Raw genomic sequence first — 21508 nt, forward strand, 5'->3', positions numbered from 1 at the left:
ACGGACTTGTGAAGAGCCCAGTGTAAAACCTTGATCAGCAACAACCCTGTGAATTTGTCATATTCTACTATAGCCACTGTTACTGCTATTCTTCTTTGCTTTCATAAGAGTATTCACAACCTTTACAGAGCCCCCCAAGATCTATTAGCCCCTGCTTCTCAAGACCCAAGCCATGAGTTTGAGCCTGCCAGGTGTTGGATGAATGTGACTTTGGAGAATCTGATCTTACCAGCAGAGGGAGTGAATCCTTGGCACTCAGTAGGAGGGGCAGAGGGCACCAAGGCCCCTTCAACCAATCTGAGATCACCAGAACTATCACCTTCCCTTGTTGCAGCCTCAGCAGGAAGTGGAGAATCAGAGGGAGAGGCTGAAAGGCATAAGCTGTCCTAGAGATCCACTCTGCAATCAGCACCTTCATTCCGATTGCTTGTGGATGCTGGACCTGGGAATAGAAAGCAACTTGTTGATTGAGGATGTGCATAGGTCTACCTCTGGAATCGATTACCAAGCTCATTAGTTCGCGAAAGACTTGCAGCAGTCTGGGCCATTCACTGTCCAGGATTGTCCTGGACAAATTGTTTGCTTAAAGATTCCTCTGACTGGGCACATAGGCAGCAGATAGCTGCAGAATATTGACTTGAGCTAACTCTAGAATCAGAGAAACCTCCTTCAGAAAGGAGATCCTAAGTGCCCCCTTGTTTCCGGATGTAGGTCACAGTCGTTGTGCTGTCACTGAAGGCTAGGAGAGACTGGAATTCAGTTCTTAACTCCTACTTTGCTGGTGTCTTACTGCACCACCAGCCACTAGGTCATCAGGTGGGAATGACATTGCAGAAGATTCTGCTTCTCCAGCTACAAGTTTTGGCTAGCTTCCATGCAGGACGTAATGCACATCTTCTGACATAGGCCCTCTGACTGCTACCAGTCCAGAAACCCAACTTGATAGGGGGTGAGAGTTCAGCTGAGTCTACTTGACCTGCTGGATCTGAGATGTGAAGGATTAAAGATGTCCAAAATATGACCTGAATTGCTTGCCTTGAGTGACTATGTGTTAGTCGCCACAGCTGTTCCTATGTCCAAAGAGGAACCACCAAGTGCCATAAGACATGCATGGATGGCACAATTCCCAGAATACCAGAAAGTATCCTGACATGAAGCTCTTTGCCGACTTCTTGTATTATGTGTTGGCTTTCCTTTGACTCCCAACCAGAAATGCAGAAGCTACCCTCTCTGGAGTGAGCATGAAAATGGTCTCAAATTCCAGTCTTCTTTAACTCAACAGATGTTCATCTTGAGGCAGGAAGATCACAACCCTTGACATCCTGCTGTGACAACATGCTCCAATGTTGTAGAACAGGCACTTGATTCAGTCACCATAAGGGTATTGTCAAACCATCATCTAGAGGCACTTGAAATACTATTTAAAGGAATTTCATAAACCTTGCAAAAGGAGAACCAACAACCTGGACAAAGGTCGTCCTCATCTTGTTCAGAAGGGACTGGTGAGGATTGATTGGCTTGAGAAGGCTCTGAGACCAGTTATAATGGCCCTAAAAGGAAGACTGGACATTGCCAGACTAGATGGCCTATCGGGGAACAAGAAGATCGCCGCAGCGCATGAATCTGCACCGGCGCAGGATCCCGACAAGGCATACAGGCAGGCGGGCACTAGGACCCAGGCGCGCCTGTCACCAATGACGGCACCGGGCAGGCACTAGGACCCAGGCGCGCCTGTTGGCGCTGGGCAGGCTATTTAAAGAGCACCTCGGTGCTGATTCAGTGCTGACTGGTCTTTAGCTCCCCCAGTGTCCTGCTTGTTTTCTGTGCGATTCCTTTGGTGCTGACCCGGCTTGTCCCTGACCCAACTCTGAGTTCTCTTCTGCCCCCCGGTTCCTGACTTCGTCTCTGTTCCAGGCTTTGGCATTTTCCTCCTGATCCTGTACCGTGCTGCCCGACTGTTATGACCCTGGCTATCCTACGACTCCGCTCCAGTCCTGTGTCCTGGCTGCAAACCTGGCTCTGCTGTGCATCTGACAACCCACTGTACCTGCCTGGTCTATTTCTACAGTATCCGAATCAGTGGATATCCTGCTTACCAAGGTCATCATCTGCAAGAGCTGCAAGCAAAACCCTGGCGCTCTTGTCCCCCTGGTCCTTAGACGCCCTCTGTTCCAACCTCAGCGGGCTCAGGATTAGTGACACAAGTGAGGCCGACCTCGTCAATTCAGTCTCCCATCAGGTACGTGACATGGCCCTTGCAGAAGGTGAATTCAGCAATTAGTTCAGAGTGGCTTGACCACATGCTTAATTAATTGTCACAACTTGGTCACCATCATCTTAATTTTTGTCTACTTAAACAAAGCAGGAATCATACAGTCATGTTCGTCCACATGTTCTTTGAACAAATCTGGCAAGAGTTGATTTGACTGAGAATGTTCTGAGACTGCTGATTGGCAGAATATATGATCCCTTCACAAGGTGAGTGGAAGCAACTCCTTTAGAATGTATTGACCACATGGTCAATGAATGTGATAAATTATTAGGTGTCAACTTCTTTATCCCTGGTTGCTTGAACCAGCAGGGCTCACACAGTCATGATCACTTGAATCATCTTTTGGAAGATTCTGAGGAGAATTGTTTGCCTGGAAGGCTAGCAGACTGCTTGCTGATAGAACAGATACCCCTTTCACAGTGTGAGTGAAAACATTCCTTTAGAGCAGCGGTTCTCAACCTGGGGGTCGCGACCCCTTTGGGGGTCGAACGACGCTTCCACAGGGGTCGCCTAAGACCATCGGAAAACACATATTTCCGATGGTCTTAGGAACCGAGACACCGCTCCTCGCCGCCGCCGTCTCCAGGTGTGGGCGGGATGACATGCCGCCCCTGTCATCTGGACACACCTCGAGATCAATCCTCGCCTGTGATTGGCCGCCGGCACTGTAGCTCAGGAGAGGCACACAGACGGCCAATCACTGGCAAGGAGGTGGAGCTTGGAGAGGAGGAGCCGAGCGGCACCGCGAAGATCGAGCGAGTGAAGAGGAGGAGAGCGGCCGGAGAAGGAAGACAGCTGACAGGTAAGTGTCGGTACCATGGGAGAGGGAGGGAGCGAGTGAGCCCAGGCTGGAGCAGGGGTCTGCAAGGTAAGTATCATTGGTGTCAGTGGGAATAGTGCCCCATCATTGGTGTCACTAATACCAATAATGGGGCACTATTCCTCCCACTGACACCAACGATGGGACACTATTCCTCCCACTGACACCAACGATGGGGCACTATTCCTCCCCCAAATGACACCAACGATGGGGCACTATTCCTCCCCCACTGACACCAAGGATGGGGCACGATTCCTCCCCCCACTGACACCAAGGATGGGGCACGATTCCTCCCCCCACTGACACCAAGGATGGGGCACGATTCCTCCCCCCACTGACACCAAGGATGGGGCACTATTCCTCCCCCCACTGACACCAAGGATGGGGCACTATTCCTCCCCCCACTGACACCAAGGATGGGGCACTATTCCTCCCCCCACTGACACCAAGGATGGGGCACTATTCCTCCCCCCACTGACACCAAGGATGGGGCACTATTCCTCCCCCCACTGACACCAAGGATGGGGCACTATTCCTTCCCCCACTGACACCAAGGATGGGGCACTATTCCTCCCCCCACTGACACCAAGGATGGGGCACTATTCCTCCCCCCACTGACACCTATGATGGGGCACTATTCCTCCCCCCACTGACACCTATGATGGGGCACTATTCCTCCCCCCACTGACACCAATGATGGGGCACTATTCCTCCTCCCACTGACACCTATGATGGGGCACTATTCCTCCCACTGATACCAATGATGGGGCACTATTCCTCCCATTGATACCGATGATGGGACACTATTCCTCCTCCCACTGACACCTATGATGGGGCACTATTCCTCCCACCGACACCAATGATGGGGCACTATTCCTTTCACTGACACCAATGATGAGGCACTATTCCTCCCACTGACACCAATGATGGGGCACTATTCCTCCCACTGACACCAATGATGGGGCACTATTCCTCCCACTGACACCAATGATGGGGCACTATTCCTCCCACCGACACCAATGATGGGACACTATTCCTCCCACCGACACCGATGATGGGGCACTATTCCTCCCACCGACACCGATGATGGGGCACTATTCCTCCCACCGATACCGATGATGGGGCACTATTCCTCCCACCGACACCGATGATGGGACACTATTCCTCCCACTGACACCGATGATGGGACACTATTCCTCCCACTGACACCGATGATGGGGCACTATTCCTCCCACTGACACCGATGACGGGGCTCTATTCCTCCCACTGACACCAATGACGGGGCACTATTCCTCCCACTGACACCAATGACGGGGCACTATTCCTCCCACTGACACCAATGACGAGGCACTATTCCTCCCACTGACACCAATGACGGGGCACTATTCCTCCCACTGACACCAATGACGGGGCACTATTCCTCCCACTGACACCAATGACGGGGCACTATTCCTCCCACTGACACCAATGACGGGGCACTATTCCTCCCACTGACACCAATGACGGGGCACTATTCCTCCCACTGACACCAATGACGGGGCACTATTCCTCCCACTGACACCAATGACGGGGCACTATTCCTCCCACTGACACCAATGACGGGGCACTATTCCTCCCACTGACACCAATGACGGGGCACTATTCCTCCCACTGACACCAATGACGTGGCACTATTCCTCCTACTGCAAAATTACAGTTATGAAGTAGCAACGAAAATAATTTTATGGTTGGGGGTCACCACAATATGAGGAACTGTATTAAGGGGTCGCGGCGTTAGAAAGGTTGAGAACCACTGCTTTAGAGTGTATTAGCCTCATGTGACAACCTGTTAGGTGTCATCTTTATCCTTGGTTGCTTGAACAAAGCAGTATTCCTGCAATCATGTCCGCTCTAACAAAGCAGTATTCCTGCAATCATGTTCGTCCACATCATCCTCTTTGGAGACTCTGAAGAGGGATGCTTTGCCTGGGAAGACTTGGCAGCTTCTCATTGCCAAAGCAGATAACCCTTCAAAGTGGAAACCATTTCTTTAGTGTATTGACAATGTTTTTATTGAATGTGACATCCTGTTAGGTGTCTTAAACTCTATCCCCGGCTGCTTAAACCAGCAGGATACATAGTCATGCTCGTCCGCCTCTTCCTCTTCATAGAGTCTGAAGAGGCTGTCTTGCTTGGCATGGTTTATGAGATCTCTAATCACCAGAACATGTTACCCTTTCACAGGGTAAGTGGAAACAACTCCCTTTGAGTGCACTGGCCACTTAATGAATGTGACAACGTGTTGGGTGTCATCATCCTCATTTGTGGTTGCTTGAATAAAGTAAGATTCATATTGTCATGTCAATTTGTCTTTTCCCCTTTGGAGAGTCTGAAGAGGCTGTTCTGCTTAGGAATACTTCTAGGCCAAGGGGAAAATACCATGTTTGCTCTATAGACAGTGCCTTTTTAAAAATAAAAAGACACTGGCACCAGTAAATACATTTCTGTGAAAAGGCTCGATGGAAGCAGCCATCTTCCAACTTACACATGGCCCTTATTAGTTATGGGACAATAAATCTGATATTCACTGGGGTAATGCACTGCACTTTTCATGATACAGCAAAGAAGCATTTATCAGTGCAATAATAATTGGCTACTGAAATTCGTGCTGCTGCCCAAAAGGATTTCATTAGAACTTTGTAAGTGGGCCCCATGAAAGTACTCTTTGCAAAACACCAAGCCACCCCTGACCAGATCATTTTCCACTGTTTTCTTTTTGTGCAGATAAATCCTGTTCTGATTTCTTTACATGTGAGTGGTAGGTAAAGGACATAATTTATAACACTGCAGATTGCTGATCTTGAAATTATCTGATTGGCTTAGGGTAGGGGTGTCAAACTCAATTTCATTACAGGCCACATCATTATGGTTGCCCTCAAAGGGCCGGTGTTATCTGTAAGACTAGATGTCTAGAGCACACCAGCCCCCCTTACATCAGATGTCAAGAGCCCCCCCATCAGAAGTTATGTGCCCCCCACATTCCCTTACATCACAGTGCACCTCCTTACCTTGTGCTGCTGCCAGGAAGAAGTTGGAGGCGGAGCTGGGAAGCAGAAAGTGCAGAGTCTGGAGTAGGACTGGAGTCAGCTGCCAGAGTCTGCTGAATGCTGAGCCCAGAGGAGATAGAGACAAGAGGGTGCTGTGGTTGTCCAGAGAGGCACAGGATCTGTAGGAGGAGTTCTGTCCTACTCTCTGCCGCTGGCTGTTGAGACAAGGTAGGGGCCATGATGCCCCCTCATCGTGCAGTAAGGGCCACATAAAATGACCTGGCGGGTTGGATTAGGGCGATGTGCCTTGTGTTTGACACACGTGGTTTGGGGATCTAGGAGGATTTCACATCAATTTTGGGGAGTTTGGGCTGTATAAATTTTAGTATTTTAAATAAGTCCGTTTTTTCACTATGTTGAGCCTGTGATCTTCTCTTTATTGGTAATTACCTGAATACATGGATCCTTGATCAGGTGGTGTGATCTGTGATGATATCCCCCTAGAAGGAGAACCACCTTGACAGAGGGAGACGTTTGGAGGCTGGCAATGTGGATCTGTATGCAATCCTAAAACGTTATGCCTCTTTGAACCTAGTGAGTCATATCTATCTCAAAAGCAGATTTGTGTCTTTTTTCTGGTGGTGTTCATGCTGAAGATTGAATTCTTCCTTTACAAAACTTTAATAAGGACTCTAATTCAGACACTTTTTACTGTTTTGTAGTGTATTTTGTAGCTCAGCACTGAGTTTGTATGTATTGTTTGCAGTGAAAAGTATCTCATAGTCAAATCCCAGTATATATACCGCCATTTGTAAACGCTATAACTTTCACGTAAACCAATTACTTTACATGTATTGGGATTTTTTTTTTGTAGCACAAACATGCAGCCGAATACATTTTGGCCTAAATTTATGATGAAATGTGATTTTTTTTTTTTTTTTTTTTTTTTTTTACTGGACATGTTTAATAGCAAAAAGTCCAAAATATTGTTTTTTTTTACTCAAAATTGTTGGTGTTTTTGTTTTTATAGTGCAAAAAATAAAAAAACGCACGGGCGATCAAATATCACTGAAAGAAAGCTCAATTCCTGGGGAAAAAAAAGGACGTAAATTTACTTGGTTGCAGCGTTGTCAGTTAAAGTGACACAGAGCCATAACGCAAAAAATGGCCTGGTCAGGAAGGGGGGTAAATCCTCAGGAGGGCAAGTGGTTAAAGATAGAGGTAACACTTATTGAAGTATCATGGGATGTACAAACTCTTTATAACGGAGTACATAAAAACTGTTTTACCTGCCAAAAGATTCGTAATTCTGTCCAGGCAATCTTGTGAACCAGGCTTTCCTGCCACATGTATAGTGAAGATGTTGACCTCCCTTTTTCCACTGCAGTTAGGCCAAATAGCATGGTGACCAACACACTCCTGCATGCTGACTGTGCACAGTGATTGAACATCATAATAATGAGGTCACCATTCTTCTCTCTTTTGTAATGGTAATTTATGCATGTGTCTGGATACGTTTTAGCATTTCCTTTTTTGCACTTAGTATACATTATCCTCTACCCAATTTATACTGATAAATATTTGAAATTTAGATACTCTTCTGTGTTTTCTGAACATTTAATAAATAAAGCTAAATTAAACCATGTCTCATGAGATTATTAGTGAACTCTGTGGCCTGCAGGTTGCTCTTTCAAGGTTATGTTATAACATCATCTTGAGATTGGTAAGAAACCTGTTAGAGTTGGCAGCTCAATAGGTGTCCTTGATATCATGGCACAGCTTTTCACCATATCTTAATGACAGAGGACACACCATTTCTTATTGTTCCATGCCTATCTGTGATCAGTTCCCTCATTCAGATAACTGTCCTTCTTCAAGATTGTGCAGCTGAAATCACGCCTTCCTGGATTGTGAATGAAAACACACTAGTAAGAATAAAGTTCAAGGCAGTTATGACACACCACAAGGTCACATTACTGCTGAATGTCTATATAAATAACATCACCTACTAATCTAGCAGGAAGACAGTTTGCCTCATGTATGACACAGTTTACAGTAACCTGAGTGCTCCATTAACAGACACGCACAGCACAGCAATGGCTTGTAAGTCTGAAAGGCCTAGTGCCTGTCAATGTAATAGAGATCCAGTCAACAGCATTCTTTTTCGAATGCTTAATTCAGAAGTAACACCAGAAGCTAACAGCCTGCAAGGGCATCATCAATACATCTGTAATTCTACTGGAGGATGTCCTTGTGAGGGCAACAAGATGGTAGTGCTAAAGAATTCTGAAGTTATTTGCAAAAAAGCATCTGAAGTTTTATTAAAGACAGTGGCTTTCATTAAAAATGTTCCATCCTTTTACCAGCTGCCACAGGAAGATCAGATCCTTCTCATACACAAGTGTTGGGCTCCACTTTTTGTTTTAGGACTGGCTCAAGAAAAAGTGGATTTTGAATGGAAGGAACTTTCTGTCCCCAGCCTCTTGAAGAAGATTCTCCTTAATCAATCTTCCAATATCGGTGATACCACAATGAGGCCTGATGCTGGAGTTCCTTTCAGAGATGTCCAACGGATAAGGTCGCTTCTACATAAACTGTGGAGCTTGGACATTTGCACAAAAGAGTATGCATATCTTAAAGGGATGGTACTGTTTAATCCAGGTAGGTTTTTGCCTAATCTAAAGATCTTCATTTAACACTAGCTGTATATGAATTGGCTCTATAACATACCGCTATTGCAAACTCACAAGAGCGATAACTTTTTCAATTAAGAAAATGTATCTAAGAATTAAACAAAAACTCAGAAGCTTGACTTTGAAATTTTTTGATGACTGACATTCAGTTACAATTCTTTCAGACATTACTGAACGCTGTTTTAACAAAATAAATACATCAAATGTGAGCAGGTGCTAACTAGGTTGATAGATGAACCCCCAAATGCCATGGCATTAAGGTTCCAGGTTCTCACTAATATAACAGTAATCTGTTACCTTTACTGGGAACAGGTACCTGGGAAAACTGGTTTGTACAAGGGTGCAAGTGCACACATATCATTAGTGGTCAACTATTTTAGTGGTACTTTATAATATGACGTCACTTAAGCTCTTTAACATATACAGTTGTGAGGTCTAAAAAAGGATTTGAGCTTCAATGATTCTGTAAGAAATTCCTCTTATTTCCACCTTTGCAATCTTTCAATAAATATGATTTTAGAAATAGATTGAGAATGACATCTCCCCTTTTCAGGTACTGGGCTTCGTTCCCATTGTAAGTAACCGTGGTTTATTAGTGATAATTAGTAGTTACTTATATTTAGCAACTAGCTCTTCTTTTTAAAACAAGATTTTTCTTTTACTCTATACTGGAATTTATCTTTAATTTTTTTATACAATTCTAGTGAGAAATATTTTTTTGCTAGCTGCCATAGGGGAATCTGACAATATTTAAAAGTTGTATGTACAGTATGTATTTGCATGCATCTGTTACAGTAGTGAATTAGGTCTACACTTACCCAATAGCAGTGGAGTCATTTTTTGTTTATATACTGTATAATAAAAAAAAAATATGTTTGCTAGAGATATATTCTACCAATTTCAGTGTGATGTGCTGTTATAATGAAAGCTGATATGCTACTTTTATGGTAATTAACGTCATATTTTGCTATAGCTCTTAAAAAGAAAGACTTGAAAATGACCTAATTACATAATCACGTGCCATCAACTGAAAATTACAGTTTCTTTCTGAATACTAATCCTGCTTTAGCAAAACCAGCTGTATCATTTCATTTACATAATATAAAGAAATAGATTGCCTAATCCAGGAATTAAATATTGGTTCTATTTACAAATGCTCCTATTATTTCCAATCCTGAGTGTTGTTAATGGTCCAATATTTAATATTATAACATACTGCTAATTTTTTTTTTTACATGTTTTGGGCAGCACAGTGGCTAAATGTTAAATCAAATTGTAGAATTTTCATATGGTACCCACGTTCGGTAGCAATTCAATTAGGAGCGCAGGAGGATCACACCATAACAGTGGCTAAATGGTTAGCACTTCCACCAGCCAGCACTAGGGTTGCTGGTTCAAATCCCAACCACGGCACCACCTGCCTGGAGTTTGCGCGTTCTCCCTGTGCCTGCGTGGGTTTCCTCCGGGTACTCCGTTTTCCTCCCACACGCCAAAAACATGCTGGTAGGTTAATTGGCTCCTATCTAAATTGGCCCTAGTATGTGTATGTATGAATGTAAGTTAGGCACCTTAGACTGTATGCCCCTTGAGGGTTAGGGAGTGATGTGAATGTATAATATATGTAAAGAACTGCATAAATTGACGGTGCTGTATAAGTACCTGTAATAAATAAATATATTGATTACAATAATATAAATTAACAAATACTAACCTAAATTAGTTCAAGCAAACTTTGAACTTCTGCCTATAAACTATGTATGCTTTAATGTAGTTGTAGAGCTGGTGATCATATTACCCACACACAAGATGGGTGGGTTGTACTACGTGCAGTTAGGGCAAACCTCAGGTGCGAGAGACTGGTACAGCCAGGAGCTTTAACGTTATCGTAGTTCACCCAGGACACAGTCATAAATTGTATTTTGTCTGATACAATGTTTCTATCAAGTGTAATGATCTTGACTCATCTATTGTGCAACTGCTATAGTACTGCATAACAGCTACCGGGTATGCAGGCAAAAGGGAGAAGGCATTAACAATTGACATTATTCTTGAAAAAGTATTTAATTACAGCCCAGCCAAAACTTTTTTTTTTTTTTTTACATTTTGTTTCAGATAGAGATGGGAAGGGTTAGTGCCTCTGTTAGGTTTTTATTACCAACTATTTGTCTATTGGGAGATTTAAGGACAGGATATCATAAAAAAGCTCTCCAACTGCAAAACAGATAAAAATAAAAACATAGTTTTTATTTAGTGGACAAGAGATAGAACTTCTGACCATGTTTTTATTGCTGCCCATGCCTTCCTGTCCAGGGGACAACTGCTTTCCCCCATTCCTTGTAAGGCTGACACAGGGATAGGAGGTTAGGTTAGTAAAAAATCTCTGCAATGGGGTTACAGGCAAATATAAAAACTTGAAAAAAAACAAACTCTTCCTTACCCCATCCAAAATTTGGAAAACAAATGTCTGAAGCTATGCTTTGTTCAGTAGTTATAGACAGTTGAAAAAGATATGCATAACGAAACACAGCATTGATAACTTATTTTGAAGTAATGAATATTTGAAGTCTGTCGTGTGCTTTATACAAAACTATACCCATTGATAAACCTCTATGCTGTTCTTGTTATTTGCTAAAACCAACTGAAAAAATGTTTAATTGTAATGTGTTTTCTGTTCACTTTGCTTGGTTCCCAGGTATTAGTGGTATTAGGTACCCACAGTATGTTCAGACCCTGCAGCTGGAAGCACAGCAAACACTAATGGAGTTTACATCAATGATACACAGCAGGAGTCACGCTCGCTTCACTTGGATGCTACAAGCTGTGGACATTGTCAAGGCTATCGACTCCAAAATGATCACAGAACTTTTCTTTAGACCTGTCTCTGAAGTCATTAATCTGGAAGAGGTGTTGCTTGAAACTTTGTTCATCAACCACTAAAACTGTGAATCCAGAACATTTCCCTGATGCATTGAACATAATTAAACCTCTTGAATTGAAAGGGCCGTCATAAGTATAAGCTGACTTTTCAGCTTTGGTCAAATATTTTCTTATATTGCACCAGTACACATACTGAAAGACAGAGAACTGATAAAACAGATACTGAGAGATAACGCAAAGCTCCATAAAAGAATACAGTATGTGTTGAAGTCATAATCTATTTAACTCCAGTTTTGTATGTACGTAAATTTAAACACCTAAATCTCTGATACCAGAATAATTTTTATACCTATTGATGCTATTAAGTTTTTTTTTTCCTGTTTACAATCACAAAAAAAAAAGTGATTGTTTTGAGCTTGACAGAAAAGCAATATGGGAGCTGGTACTGCTGGCATGTTTTTGAAGGTGAGCTTCAAGAATGTCATCCTTATTCTTCCTTTGCAACCTGGTTAGTCAGCAACCCAGAACAAGTTTGGGCATAACTGGCGTCCTGATAATTCACTAACCGCTGGGTCAGTAATGGACAAAGATAAGTATGGCAGCACAAGAGCCTTCACCATCAAATACAAATTAGCAATGTAAGCTCCTGTATTTCAGTCCCAAGAGGTCACCAAATGATTAACGAAAAATATCCTACTAATGGCAGTAAGTACTTTAAAGAGAAGTACAGAAGAAAGATGGATGCTTATTAAGCATCCTCTTGGACAAATTTCACAACTGTATATTTAAATCTTTATTTACCGAAACAAGCTTGTACTGCAGCAGCATTATTAACTGTACATAGTTTATACACTCCCTGCTACTTTGAAGCATGCTATAAAATTGGTTACCTCATACGCATTTGTTCCAACCCTAATATTATTTTAATGCACCTGGCAGTAATGATTGCTTGCAGGGTTTGGCTTATCTTCAAAGCTTAAAAAAATAAATGTAATAATAAAATTATATTTGGGGTAAGGGTACCCAAAACCAATAAATTAGGGTGATATTTGGAAGATTAATCCTCTGACAGGTGTAAAGTCCACACGTTTGATAGCTGTCATGGGCAGTAAACCCTATATTTTATGGGGGGGATTTCTCTGCTGGGGTCCTTGAACATTCTAACTAGTGGGTATGTGACTGCACTGGTACCCACTAAATTCTGTATAGCTTTCAGGAATCCAAGAATGATGTGCCACTAACACTGGACTTTGCTCTTATTTCTTTGAACACATCAATACTCACATAAGATAATAAATGTTGATCCAAGTCAGCAAATTGTGGAAAGCACACTTAATTTATGTACATTTACCAGTTATCCTGACACAAGATCAATGTTTTCTGGTTAAAATGTGTTCCTGCATACAAAGTGATAAGTGTGTGCCTAAAAATCATGTTGCCTTTATAAAGTTTAAATAGAGTTGGTAAGCAGCAGCAACTGCACTAGGCAAAGTAAAGTTTACAGCTTTTAATTTTCTGTATCCACTGTTATGTTAATCTTTCCATTTTGTGTATTATTATTTTTCTATTTTTATATAAAATTGTGCTGTGTATTGGTCTGGTAAATTTGTTATCACTCATCCAATCTGGGATATTCTGCTGATCTCTTATAATTGCTGAAAAACGGCAATTTTATAAGATGTTTCTGAGTTCTATGTGGCACTTAACCTAAAACGTTATTTATTTTTGAACATTAAGAATATTTCACATCAATATACAATAAAATATTTTACTAATAATATTTGTATTGCATTCCCTTCTTTTCACTCTTAAGCCTGTTTTCTGATTGTAAAGTGTAATTTAACTCTAAAAACAAACTATATTGCTAGGAGGTAGGGTTTTTTGACAGAAAAGACAGAAAATTTCTCTGCGACCATAGGGCTCTGATTTACTATTGGGCGTGGGCGCATATTCGTGGGCAAACGTCCAATTTTTATGAGCGACCGTCTACTTTTAATCCGCAACGAGATTTACTATTGAGCAGCGCCCATAAGTAGACGCCCAATCGAATTTACTAACAAGACACACGCCTGGAATCAGACTCACAAAGCAGACTTGCTGAGAAGCATGTCTAACACCATGAAAAATCACTGCAGAGACATGTTCACTTAGAAATTTGCTTTGCCAAATATTAGGACTTCACTTTAAACAATATCTGCCATTTCAAAAAAAAATTAAGAATGTGTTAAAAATAGTTTTTTTTAAAGGAAATCGACACAGTAATAATATAGACGCCTGTGCAGTGTCTTAGGCCGATATAACTGAGCATGTGCAGAACACATTTTAGACGTCCTCTGCAGGCGCTTGCTTTTTTGCCACTGCTCAATAGTAAATCTCAGTGTGGATTCCTCTGACAACCGACACTCGGTCACGTCTACTGTGTTTAATAAACAGCACTAAGCATATCTTTATGTATTCTAATTTGATTTCCTTAGTTCTAGTGATTCTATTTTTGTTTCTTATCCTTTATAATTGTGGCCATGTTAGACAAAGAAATTAATATAGTTAGGGAATGGTTAATCCCCTACAAAAATAATGAGGAATATACCTCTGAGTCTAACAAACTAAAAAAACATCTGGAGCACATAGAAAACGAACAAAAGAATAAAAAAAGAAAAAAGTATCAACGTGATCTAAATGATTACCAGTCTAAACTGATTTTTAAATGGCAAGAGGACCCCCAAGATGACATGCAGATACCTGTCACAGCACCTACACCTAGGTCCCCAAAACCTACTATACCTAAGCCATCGTTCCCAAAAGGGAAATATTCAAATAAAAATAAGAATAGAAATGTCAATAGCAATAAGAATGACTATCAGATCAAAACCTCTAATAGGTTTGAACCAATATCCAATCTATCTGATTCTAATGTGGGATTTAGAGACTCTAGGTGGCACCCCAATAACTACTATACGCCGCAAAATTTTAACCAACCTTATCCTCTTGAGAGGAACTATCAACATAGCCCTGCTAGATCAGCTCAGCATGGGGGGTATTACCGAAAGGGACCTGAAACACAATCTAATGATAGAGGGTACTACCCCTCTCCAAGAAATCAGAAAAAGAATTATAAAAAACCATACAAAAAATCTTATAACCCTCTGAAAAATCCTGCTCCTAACTATTACCCTCCAGTAACTACTAGGGCCCATAATACTAATGATTATCATTATTATAATAATAATCAGGAACAACGTTTTTTAGGATCAGGCAGGATAAGAAAAAGGAGCGCAGACCAAGAGGAAAGAGAGGAGGAAGAAGAATACATAGATACCCAAAAAAGGAGGAAGGTATAATAGGTAAAGGTATCTTTAATCTGAGTACTACAACCCTTTCAGATAATGAACTGAAGCTCTTACATAAAGGATTAAAGTACGCACCTGCTAGATCCCTTAACAAATTTGAGACGTTCATAGACGTGCACAAGTTTGCTAGAAAATTGTCCATAAAAAGACATTTCCAAACTAATCCCATTGCTAAAGATGTAACTATGAATAAAAATAAGAATTCCTCTAACCTCAGTAATGCATCTACATTCAACCCTCCACCACAAATTAATTCTGCAGTGGGTCTTTTTAGAGATCAAACCTTAAGAGACTTACAGAAATTACAGATTAAAAAAGTATATGCAGATGCAAATCTCAAGCGTGCAACTAAAACACTATTAGAAAAGAACGACTTGGTCATCCGCCCTGCGGATAAAGGTGGAGGAATAGTAGTCTTGAATAAACAGGATTACATGGAGGAAGTATACAACATTTTGAAAGATTCCTCCACATACCTTCCCCTCAATCATAATCCTACAACGATCTTTAAGAACGCCCTGAAAGCTATCATTAAGACGGGCTTTGATAGAGACATCATCAACAAAAAAGAAAGGGACTTTCTTTGTCCCAAGGCACCTAAAATACCAATCCTCTATATCTTACCTAAGATTCACAAGGACCCTTTGAAACCCCCGGGAAGGCCAATAGTCAGCGGGATTAATTCCCTTTGCTCCAAGATCGGGCAATACATAGACCATTATCTTCAGCCACTAGTAGTCCACACCTCCTCATATCTCAAGGACACTAAACAGGTCCTAAATGCCATTAAAGACGTAGTTATCACTCCATCTACAATACTGGTTACAGCAGATGTTGAATCGCTGTACAGTAACATTAACCATGCAGATGGAATGAGAGCCGCAGAATGTTACCTAAGACAGCAGAGCCCTCTTGGTTCCACACATATTGATTTCATTATAGAATTACTTGAATTTGCGATGGTTAAGAATTACATGTGGTTTGATGGCAAATATTATTTACAAATAAAGGGTGTGGCTATGGGGGCGAAATTCGCTCCCAGTCTTGCCAACTTATTTATGTCCTACTGGGAGGAAGAGATTATATACTCCAGGGACTGGCCAGAATTGGTCTTCTATAGGGGATACATTGACGATATTCTCTTGTTGTGGAATGGGAATACACAATCGCTAGAAAACTTTTTCACTACCTTGAATTATAATAATCACAATATCAGACTCACCTATAACTTCAGTCATGAAGAAGTTAGTTTTTTAGACCTTACCTTGGTGAGGGTAGACATAAAATTATCACCAAAACGTTTTTCAAGTCGTCGGATCGGAATAGTTATATTCCTTTGGATAGTTGCCATCATCCCAGCTGGCTTGCTAATGTCCCCAAAGGACAATTGCTAAGACTGAGAAGAAATTGTACAAACACCTCAGATTTTCAGATACAAGCTAATATTTTGAAAGAACGTTTTTTGGAGAAGGGCTATAATGGGGTGTCCCTAGGTAATACTATCACAGAAATCACCCAGATTAGTCAGGAGGAACTTTTAGGTACTAGCTCTAAGAAAATAAATGACATTTTTTGTCCGTTTATTACTACCTTCTCTGTTCAACATAGAGCAGTTAAACATATCATCAAGAAAAATTGGAATATATTAAAATCAGATCCAGTTTTGAGTAACATACTTCCTGATACACCTGAAGTAATTTTTCAGAGACCAGCCATTCTTAGAGATAAAATATCTCCTAACATTATTAACCCTCCTGTTAAATCACTCACACTGTTTAATATGAAAGGATTTTACCCCTGTAATAGGTGCATCGCCTGTAAATGCAATGGAAGTAGAAAGAAGAAAATCTATTCCTATAGTTCCAGTCAAACACACAAGACATATGAAATAGATCAATTTATAAGTTGTGACAGCAAATTTGTAGTTTATCTGCTTGAATGCCCGTGCTCCAAACAATATATTGGCCGGACCACCAGGAGGCTTAGAGACCGCCTTCGGGAACACATTGCTAACATCAGAAAAGGATATAAAGACCACTCATTATCCCTACATTACAGACGTTTCCATCATAGGGATCCCACATCACTCAAGTTTGTGGGGATCGACTTAGTCACCCCACATTGGAGGGGTACACATAAAGTGAGAGCAGTTTCCCAGCTGGAGACTAATTTTCGAATTGGGCACTTCCCACCCAGCGGGGCTTAATATAGACTTAGATCTTAACTGCTTCATTGCTAATGGGTGACGCAAATTTAAATAAATAATTCTTTTTTATATATATATAGTCCTTTTTATAGACGCATGGACTGACCATCTCACATGCGTTTCTATCTAAGCATTTTCTATTGATTTTTTAATGATTTTCACATGTGTCATTAGTTTTGAGGTTAGTGCAGATTTAGTTCTGTAGTCCTCTTGTTATTACGTTTTATTTTATTTTAGTTTTATTCTCTGAGAATTTTTTTCTGGCATATAACTTTTATGTATATGATGTCTTTTTGAATGGTGGTAAATTTTAACTTGTAAAGAAATAATGACGCATGTATATACACATACTCAAATTATACTACATAATTGGAATAAGTTCAACACATTGGCGCTATCGCGCTTATTTTATATATTTTATAGATTTGAATTAGATCGTCTTTCAAATAGGTGTATTTCACACCGTTGTTGAACTTGTCTTCATTGACATTCATTTGTCAAATATAGGGCATTCTTGCCCTTCTATCCTGTGTCTTTGAGCTCCATTAAAATGGAAGACGGAGCCACGCACATGCGCCTTAGTTATTGCACACTGGCGCATACGAAACCGCGCATGCGTCATTATGCTTATTTATATGCGCCTATTCGCGTCATCACGCCAATGGCTCCATACCTCTGAAGATGTGCGTGCGCACGTAACGCGTAAGGAGGAGCCTGGACGTCGAGACGCTACGCCGCCGGAGCCACGTGGAGGCCCGGCGGCCATTATTCAGAGTGTCAGGGTTAGTTTGTCTTGCTGACACATCTTCATGATACCTACCTACTTTGAATTGGATACTATAACTTTTAATAAAGCTGCTTTTTATAACCTACTACACTATGGGTGTCCTTCCCTAAACTCCCCTGAGGAGCTTTTGCTTGCAGAATCCTGATCTTGGAATCCTATACCTAATTGGGAAGAGGAGGATCTGTTGCTGCATCCACAGAGGAGGGATCCACCATTCCTGTAACTGGACCAGCTTTATTCTGGACCAGCTTTATTCCCTTCTGGATTGAGGATCCATGAGCTCTAGATGCACACTGCGTTTATGTGTCTTGCTTCTGGTGAGTGCGTTTTTCAGCCGTTTCCACACGAATCACCATTTTTGAATCCTCATTTGTCACTGGACACGTTCTTATGACCAAGACTTTTAGTGGACTTATATCTGTCTTATTATCACTACCTTTAGCGCTGCACTATTTTTATGTTTATCCTTTATAATTATTTCTGTAATGATTTTACTTATTTCGAAGGTCTAGATAATATTTATTTTGACAGCTGAATGTAAAAATAAAGGTCCGCAATAAAAAAAAGAAACAAAAACAGCGTGGGTCCCCCCTCTCATCCATACCAAGCCCTTCAGGTCTGGTTTGAATATTAAGGGGGAACTCCACGCCGAAATTAAAAAAAAAAAAAACAGCGTGGAGACCCCCTCAATATCCATACCAGGCTCTTATCCGAGCATGCAGGTCAGGAAAGGGGGACGACGAGCGAGCGCCCCCCTCCTGAACCATACCAGGCCACATGCCCTCAACATGGGGGGGTGCTTTGGGACAGGGGGGGCTCCCCCCCCAAAGCACCTTGTGCCCATGTCGATGAGGACAAGGGCCTCTTTCCCACAACCCTGGCCGGTGGTTGTGGGGGTCTGGGGGCGGGGGGCTTATCAGAATCTGGAAGCCCCCTTTAACAAGGGGGCTTGGTGTTGCTGCAGAGTATTACTCCCAGAGTTTGGATATCCCAAGTTGCTACAGAGCTTTGCTCCTAAAGTTTGGATATATCCTATTACCATCGCTCCAAGAGCAACAGTGCTAATACTGGTTTATAATGTAATCAGCATCTAGCTCTGGTGAGTTTATTTCTTCTGGTGGTGGATTGTGATCACGGTGATATATATATATATATATATATATATATATATATATTCACAATAAGTTAGAGTAACACATTTTTTTAGACTTGACACATGCACTTTTTTTTTTATTTAATTTGTACCGCTAAGTGGTTTGTTTGATTGAGTTATTATATAGCGCATTCCTATATTTGTTTATAATATTTGCTACAGTTTATTTAAATAAAGTGCAGTGATTCTCCACTACTATTTAAAAAGTGACAATAATTCCTGTAGCTCATATAAATAAAGTGCAGTGATTCTTTGAACCAGCAGTGCAGCTTGTGAATATCCTCTGTACAGTCACCACCACCAGGACTCTGCACTCACCAGAAACTGTGGCTGCGTAACTATAAGTAGCATATGCACTTAACTGAGTCACCCAGGAAACACCACCTCTGTTCAGGATGCGATAAGTACACATCTCACTGACACTGGCCAAGTTTTAGTAATCCAGTATAAAGTATATACCAGCGCATAAAAACAAATAAAAATAGCTAGCACAAGTATGGCAGCCGCATAAACCTCATGTGGCAGCATGATGTCAGCACTCTAACTCCACCTAATACATTTTGCGATCATCGGGTAAAAAATGCTGATAAATCTCCTCTTTATAAAGATGCATCAGTTCTGCTCAGTGTAGCAGCATTCAGTCACCATCTTGTAGAAGTTCAGTGGCCATCATCTAATAAACCATAATGTTATCCTAATGGTTGGCCATTTTTCTGTAGTCAGAATTATATATAAGCAGAAAGGCAGCTACAGTTGCAAGAAAAAGTATGTGAACCCCTTGGGATTACGTAGAGTTTTGCATGAATTGGGCATAAAATGTGCTCTGAACGTCATCTAAGTCACAACAATAGAAGAACACAGTCTGCTGAACATAATACTACACAAACATTAGATGTTGCCATGGTTTAATTACACATAACATGTAAACATTCACAGTGCAGGGAGGAAAAAGTATGTGAGGCCCTAGCTTAATGACTTCTCCCAGAGCTAATTGGAGCCAGGAGTGAGCCAACCTTGACTCCAATCAGTGTGATGATATTGGATGTTTTGCTGACAGCTGTCCTGCCCTTAAAAAACACACACCTGTTTTGGGTTTACTGGTTTCAAGATGCACTGTCTGATGTGAACCATGCCTCGCAGAAAAGAGCTCTCAGAAGACCTACGATCAAGAATTGTTGACTTGCATGAAGCTGGAAAGGGTTACAAAAGTATCTCCAAAAGCCTTGATGTTCATGTGTCCACGGTAAGACAGACTGTCTACAAATGGAGAAAGTTTAGTACTGTTGCTACTCTCCCTAGGCGTGGTCGTCCTGTAAAAATGACTGCAAGAGCACAGCGCAGAATGCTGCTTGAGGTAAAGAAGAATCTCAGAGTGTCAGCTAAAGACCTACAGAAATCTCTGGCACATGCTAACATTTTTGTTGACACATCTACAATAAGGAAAACATTAAACAAGAATGGAGTACATGGGAGGACACCACGGAGGAAGCCATTGCTGTCCAAAAAGAATATTGCAGCACGTTTGAAGTTTGCAAAAGAGCACCTGGATGTTCCACAGCACTACTGGCAAAATATACTGTGGACAGATGAAACCAAGATTGAGTTTTTTGGGAGGAACACACAACACTATGTGTGGAGAAAAAAAGGCACAGCACACCAACATCAAAACCTCATCCCCACTGTAAAACATGGCGGAGGGAGCATCATGGTTTGGGGCTGCTTTGCTGCTTTAGGGCCTGGACGGATTGTTGTCATTGATGGGAAAATGAATTCCAGAGTTTATCAAGACATTTTGCAGGAAAATGTACGACCATCTGTCCGCCAATTGAAGCTCCGCAGAGGATGGGTGATGCAACAGGACAATGACCCAAAGAATACAAGTAATTCAACAAAATAATGGCTGCAACAGCACAGAATACGCCTTCTGGAGTGGCCCAGTCAGAGACCTGACCTCAACCCAATTGAAATGCTGTGGCATGACCTTAAGAGAGCGATTCACACCAGACATCCCAAGAATATTGCTACACTGAAACAGTTTTGTGAAGAGGAGTGGTCCAAAATTACTCCAGATCGTTGTGCAGGTCTGATCTGCAACTACAGGAAATGTTTGGTTGAGGTTATTGCTGCCAAAGGAGGGTCAACCAGTTATTAAGTCCAAAGGTTCACATACTTTTTCCTCCCTGCACTGTGAATGTTTACATGTTATGTGTAATTAAACCATGGCAACGTCTAATGTTTGTTAGTATTATGTTCAGCAGACTGTGTTCTTCTATTGTTGTGACTTAGATGACGTTCAGAGCACATTTTATGCCCAATTCATGCGAAAC

The 21508-nt window shown here is 41.6% G+C and overlaps 1 protein-coding gene across 1 annotated transcript; it reads left to right on the top strand.

Moving 5' to 3' along the window:
- Nucleotides 1–8154: 8154 nt before the first annotated feature.
- On the top strand, nucleotides 8155–13466 carry LOC149443741 (nuclear receptor subfamily 0 group B member 2-like). Its single transcript, XM_089655339.1, has 2 exons — nucleotides 8155–8779; nucleotides 11504–13466. The coding sequence occupies exons 1-2, from the start codon at nucleotides 8155–8157 to the stop codon at nucleotides 11746–11748; spliced, it is 870 nt and encodes a 289-aa protein (XP_089511465.1). The 3' UTR covers nucleotides 11749–13466.
- Nucleotides 13467–21508: the final 8042 nt, after the last annotated feature.

Source organism: Staurois parvus, unplaced genomic scaffold (assembly GCF_062004578.1).
Source record: "Staurois parvus isolate SC_StPar_1 unplaced genomic scaffold, SC_StPar_1.0 ptg000834l, whole genome shotgun sequence".
NCBI classification, from domain to species: domain Eukaryota; kingdom Metazoa; phylum Chordata; class Amphibia; order Anura; family Ranidae; genus Staurois; species Staurois parvus.

Bases quoted from the DNA above. Each gene is read 5' to 3' on its own strand.
- LOC149443741 (XM_089655339.1), top strand. From the start codon at position 8,155: ATGTATGACACAGTTTACAGTAACCTGAGTGCTCCATTAACAGACACG. The intron at 8,780-11,503 runs GTAGGTTTTTGC...CTTGGTTCCCAG, and splicing joins GATGGTACTGTTTAATCCAG to GTATTAGTGGTATTAGGTAC.